General features: G+C 38.2%; 1 protein-coding gene across 1 annotated transcript; it reads left to right on the forward strand.

Annotated features, from left to right (window-relative positions):
• Positions 1 to 2,100: 2,100 nt before the first annotated feature.
• On the forward strand, positions 2,101 to 3,842 carry c2cd4a (C2 calcium dependent domain containing 4A). Its single transcript, XM_075470984.1, has 2 exons — positions 2,101 to 2,241; positions 2,369 to 3,842. Exon 2 carries the CDS (start codon positions 2,395 to 2,397, stop codon positions 3,736 to 3,738), a length of 1,344 nt encoding a protein of 447 aa, XP_075327099.1. The 5' UTR covers positions 2,101 to 2,241; positions 2,369 to 2,394; the 3' UTR covers positions 3,739 to 3,842.
• The last annotated feature ends 2,739 nt before the right edge of the window (positions 3,843 to 6,581 follow it).

Below are 6,581 nucleotides of genomic sequence, written 5' to 3' on the forward strand. Positions count from 1 at the left end.
TCAAGCCCCTCCTCGTTTATCGTACAGCGAAAGGAGATGGGGGCTTTAAATAATAAAAAAAAGGAAAACGACCACATTACTATGCGGAGGAAAGAGGAAGCGGCGTCACCCTCATCCATACTGATTGATATTTAGACATTTGTAGCAGGATCAAGAAAGATTGAAAAGACTAATGGATTGAGATGTGCGGTCCTGATGGATAATATGAACCTGATAACGATGCTATGCACGCATAAAAATGACATACTTGAATGACCGAAGTCATTTTGAACACGCTTTGAATGTGAAACCGTGTCAGGAGACCAGCCGTCAGTGTAGGAATGATCCACACTCCCTCTTCCCACACATGATAGGAAAACTGAGGAGGAGGATGTTGGTGAGTGTGGGGAGATCTACATCTTATGTTAACCATACAGCACCACAACCAAGCACGCAACTCAAATAGATGCCATCGTCTAATTCCTGGGAGGATATGTTTATAAACGCATTCACCCAGATTTTGAGTTTCTCTCTAAATGATTATCTTTGATTTTTTTTTATACTGAATGATTTAAAAAAAAAATCATCAATAAAACTCTTTTTTTAAATGCATGGTTATGAATGGATTTAAAAATTGAGTAGAACGAATGTCTTCAGTAGCCTATATTCAATGTATCAATCCTATACCTCCCACTCAGTAGGCCAAGTGTACAAAGCTGTGGTTTCCTGAGCAAATATTGCCTCCTAGTGGAGATATGAAAGCATTCAGCAGTCAGGTTGAACAGGGACACTGAAAATAAGATTTGGGCTTATGAATAAACACAATCAATACTTATTAAGGAACAAACTGAAATTGATTGTTCACATGATATTAGACTGTCTAGATGATGCATTTACATTCGTATAACTTTCTTACATATTTAAATTAGGCTATGCACTCAACAGCTGATGTCAATAGAAATCTGCTAGATGTAGAGGTTAAAATAATTTCTTTTAGATAGCATATTTAGCATAGGATTTAACTCAAAATGTATACCTAATGTTCTTTCTGCCTGCTGGTTTGCAAAGTGGTTTGTACAGTACACCTGAACTACTGATGAGATCTGAGGGGTTGGGAAAACATTTCTGAGAAGTATCTCATTTAGGAAACCTTCCTAGTACATCGTTACCCCTGACATCACCCGGTCTTTCAGTGCCAGGTAACACATGGCAACCAATATACTCAACTTGAACCTTGTCCTGTGCAAAGTGGAGCTTTTATCTTCATATTTTAGGATCTGTCCAGTATGAAGAGACACTTGAAGCCAATTTACGAAAGTATCAAAAAGACTATCTATGTTGGAGAGGCAGGTCATGAGAGCGGAGGAAGAATAGACAGTTTTTTTTTGTCACTTACATCATTCGAATCTGCATTGCATTATCCGCTGATCCATTCATTGATTTATGGAATGAATGAAGTAAATACCAACTTATAGCTGTTCAACCAACTAAAATGAGCAAAAACCTCTCAGTCAAGCATGAGTAATTTTTTTTTAATCCAGTACAGCTGCTTCACATCCCACCACAAGAGGGTAGCACTGACACTGAATTAATTGAACACCTAAGGAGCAATGTCCATGCAAATAAATACTGTCACTGTCTGGTTTGCAGACATAAACCTGAAAAAATAGTCTGTTTAAAAATGAGAAATGGGTCTTGGGACATTGGTAATGTAATGGTGTTAAATGTTTTACATCACCAAATTACCTGAAGAGTTATAAACAATGTGCTGGAAAAAAATTCAATATGTATATATATTCTTAAACAAAATCAGAAATATTTATATATGTTTATATGTATGGTTTAGAATTTTTGTCTTACACACCTTCTACGTTAAATGTGGAAAAAACAAACACAGATTACAAGTCTGCTATTTGTATAAAAAAACTTGTTCACCTTCAAAGCTTATCCAGCCGAACAGCACAGTATCTACTAACAGGGGCTTTGAGCGCTGGTGTGATTTGGATATTTCCATGGTAACCAGCAGGAGGGGGAGAGAGAGGGAGGAACCTGTTTGAGCAGCACAGGGGGTGTGTTCTAGATTTATTGGTTTCCTTCTTCATTTAAACCGCCTTCAACTCTCAAAACGCAAGATTTGCTGACCCTCCGACCGCTGTCAAGAGAGCTTCACAACTTTCTCCGTCTCTCAACACCTTAGTTGGAGATATCAGTATACCCTGCCTGGGACCACCTTGTGGATTATCTATATCCTGAAAGAATAAGGTAGGAAAACCTCCATGCAAAGTTAATGAAAGTTTATATATAATGACATGGTTTTGATAGTTTTTTGGGGGGGTTTTTTGTCTTAAAACACAATATTTAAACCAGTGTATAATTTCTTTTTTTACAGAGTTTCCTAGCTATACCAAAAGATCCATGTGGGTGGTGGAGAAGATTCGCGTGTCAGTAGAGAGATCTAACCTGCCTATTCCATCAGCAGAACTTAGCTTTAAATTTGGTGACATTATGTTAGGAGAAAAAGCTGACAAATCCAAAAGGATTTCTTTCTGTCCAAATATCATCACCCCTGACAACATCCCAGAGTTCTGCATCCCGCCAACCATCCTAACCCTGCAGGAGATGAAGAATCCAGAGCAGAGGGGAATAGCGCGCTGTGTCAAGGTGCCTCCTTGTGGGAGGACTAGTCCTGAAAGAGAAGTGACATTCCACGAGCCACTCAATCCCCACATTATTCAGGTAGAAAGTGTGGATGAGAGCCCCTGTGATGGCTGCAGTGATGAGGAGACTACCAATGCAGATCCCCAGAGCCAGGCTGCCTTGTCCCTTCCACACCTGGCCAAAGCCCAGACCAGTTATGGCTTCTGCACCTTACTAGAGAGCCCACACACTAGGAGGAAGGAGTCGATTTTTCATTCTGATCCAGGCTCTTCTCCCCTGTTGCTGCCAAGGAGTCGATCCAGTTTGTGCTCCAAAGTTTCCCCCTCCAACTCACCTTCATCGTCACCCTCCTCATTCAGCCTAAACAGCCTGACCTCCAGGCTTTCCCCAAGAGGTTACACCCTGAACTGGCAAGCCCCTCTGGACAGTGATACGACTTCCTCTACCGAATCCTCTCCTTTCAGCTCACCGTTGCTGAACAGGTGTCCTGCCAAGTCTTCCCTTTTTAAAGCACTGAGCCATGAACTGCTGTTGTCAAGGAACATGAGGAAGGCAATGGTGTCAAGGAACAATTCCCTGTCCACAGATGAGGGCAGTTCCACAGACAACAGTCCAAATGTCTTGAGGAGGGCATCAGATGGGTTAGCTGAAGGCCTGCCAAGCAACTACAGCCTAGCACCGCCGAACATCTTCCCCATGGACTTGACACTGCACAGAGAGAGAGTAATGAAGGAAAGGATGGTGCCCATAGGAAAAGATGGCAGTCTGAGACTATCGGCAGAGTACTGTCCAGATAACCAAAGACTACGGGTTCGACTTATCAGTGCAGAGGGCCTTTACCCTCTTTCTGTAGACCCCAAGCTTATCAACTGCAGCGTCAGCCTGTCTTTGGTCCCTGGAAAAGTCCAGAAACAACGCAGCACAGTCATAAGAAAGAGCCGAAATCCGATCTTCAATGAGGATTTCTTCTTTGATGGTATCTCAGAGGAAGACCTCAGCCAGCGATCACTTCGCTTTAAAGTAGTGAACAAAATGTCCACCTTGAAAAGAGACTATCTCCTTGGTGATTGTGATTTGCTTCTTTCAAGCATTGTATCCTAAACTTAAATGCTTAATTAACAGTTTACTGGTGTACTGAAATATTTATTTTCATTTTTCCATTGTAAAACAAGATTTTCTATTAAATTATGAAAAGTTTGTCTTGATTACGTTTCATGGCTTTTTTGTAACATTTCACACCCCAATCATTTTTTAGAATTGAATTCTAACTACAAGGTTTCCTCCATAATAACCATTAAACTATATAGAAAGAGCTGGTCGATATAATACCATACAAAACATACAATGAGCAAATGTAAATTAATCATTTACAGGTCTTCATATTTGTTTGTTTGTTAATGAGCGTACACCATCAGCTGATGTCAGACAGCCCCCATCTCATATTTCCTCTCAGCCTGTTGTTTACTTCCTGACCTTTTCAAAGATTAAAAATATCACTAGAAACCAGAAACCTTCACGGGTAGTTTTCATGTTTTCATTATTGAGTATGCAAAATTCAGTACACGATAACCTTTGTTTTTGTTTTTTAGATGTGAAACAGCAGATGATGTTATTTTTCATTTATATAAACTGAACCAATAGAGATGATTTCTGAATAACACATGTTACCTCAAATTCTAGTTTTTCAGTTAAAAAGACAATTACTTAGATAATATTTACAGGCTAAATCTGTTGAAAATTTGGTTATAAGATATAATGTTTAAAGATTCTCCCGTTTCTGGTTGTAATCAAAGTTGTATCTTAAAATATTAAAGTTTTGAAGCCAAGAATTCAAAAGTGAGAAAAGGGTAAGCCGTATAGCTTCAGCCAACTAAAGAACCCAATATATATATATATATATATATAGTTGTGTTTATATACATATTCACCTAACTAAATGGGGAAGCAGCTTGCAGAGACAGGACAAGTATATCCTGCTGCTTTGACAGATAAAGATCAGGCTTAAAAGAACCAGCTGCCACTTCGACAACTAGTTAAAGATTAATAGGTTTCTCAGGGCTCAGAAAAGCTCTGACGGGGGACTGAGAAAATACTTTGGATGTACAATATGGTAAAATAACATGCAGTAATGGCCAAAAATGGGAAGCATTCACAAATACATATCTGTATTGTTAACAAAGCTATCATAATGCTCTACTAGGAGATCAGCTTAAATTCTAAACGGCTATAGTGACAAAGGCTTTTTAACTCAAAAAAATGTATACTAGAATTTGCAGTTTGAATTGTGCTACTTAGAAAACCCTCTGTACAAAAATAGCTCATGTTCCACATTCAGCTTGAACTACAGATTCAGTGTAGTCTTAGATGTCTGCAATCCCATCTCAATTGGAAATAAGGTTCCAGTGTTGATACGCAGGCTTTGTGGTAATTATACATAAGATCATCTAATTTCATACAAAGGAACATTTAAACATCCCACAGAGACTACCAGAATGTTTCAACAGCACCTTTGAAAAGGATGTGTTTTCAGATCCTGTAAGGAGGCTGACACTGCGGGACATTTTATGTATTGACTCGGCTGAAACGTAGCCTGTCATAAATGAAAGTTACCTGTAATTCGCCGCTCTTGTTAATGACTGATGTGGAGGGATAACTAAAGATAACTCTTCAGTTAATACAGTTTCTTGGTCTCTGAGCCATACTGGTGTGATCCATACACTGGTCATTTTCTATCATTAGGCACAGAATAAAAACATAAAAAATGGCTCAACAGCCAGTGATACAATTTTTTCTTCTTCTAATAAATAGGAAAAATAAATAGACTCTTCATTGGTGACTCAATGCTATATAATGCATGCGTAGAAAGCCTGATCCTATTTTTTCACCTTTTCAATCTCAGTCAATATTAACAACTTGTTTACATTAAATGCGCGAGCAATTTGTCCCAGACTATGTTTGCACTGCAAACTTGAAATTTATATGAACCTTTTCCGTCCTGAATTTACCTGGTCCCTTCTATGTAAAAATGCAATTCGCTACTTCATTGAAGTACAATCAATCAAATGAAATGGAGAGGCTAACCTTTTTAAAGAAAATCATTTGCATCTAATTTAGGGGAATTGTGGTGGGCAGTTTTTAGAGTGGGTTTAATAAAACCACGGTCTCTTTTTCCTTTTTAAAAGGTTGCTATTTCATCTGTAATTCACAGTTTTGATTTAGTGGAATTGAAGATGTCAGTTTAAGCTTTTTTTTTTTTTTGTATTTGTATTTGATTCTTTAAAAACTTTTGTGTTTGTTTGTGCAACTGTGCACCATGGATGTAAAAGCTGAACTGGGGAAGTACGCTGGCATAACCTCGAGTGTCTTAAAATAGTTGCCAGGTTACCTTTATTCAAACAGTACGACTTTGCACATCTAATGTACATTTACTGCTTTCATTGGAGGGGCAGCTAGAATTGACAACAACTACATTTAGACTTCAATATTATTGAGGTCTCTACTTGCATTTAAATGTATTCAGTGTTCAATAGGTTTTTGAAAGGGAAAGAAAAATGTTTTCATTACAAGATATGCAGCCTACCCCTTTCCCCAGCCATATCTCACTTGTCCATTTTACAGCTTCCCACATAAAAGAGTCTGTTCAACCCAGTTCTCTTATCTTGTTTTCTGTTTTTCCAGGCTCCTATTTTAGTCCAAAAAATGTTGATATACACGTTAACATATCACATGTTTCAAATATTCTCAGGTGCTCTAGGTAAGAACTTTTTGGGCATCCAAGTCCAAGTGCAATTTTTAAATTATCTACAAAATTCCCTTTTTTGTCATTGGTATAAAGTGTTGATGTTTATTCCTCTTGAGTACCTGTATGTACATGACCAACGATTTATCTTTTCTTTCTGAACAAAAACATATAAACTTGATACAAGACGTGAATCTTTTCCAAT

The sequence above is a fragment of the Odontesthes bonariensis genome, chromosome 7, assembly GCF_027942865.1.
Source record: "Odontesthes bonariensis isolate fOdoBon6 chromosome 7, fOdoBon6.hap1, whole genome shotgun sequence".
Lineage (NCBI taxonomy): Eukaryota > Metazoa > Chordata > Actinopteri > Atheriniformes > Atherinopsidae > Odontesthes > Odontesthes bonariensis.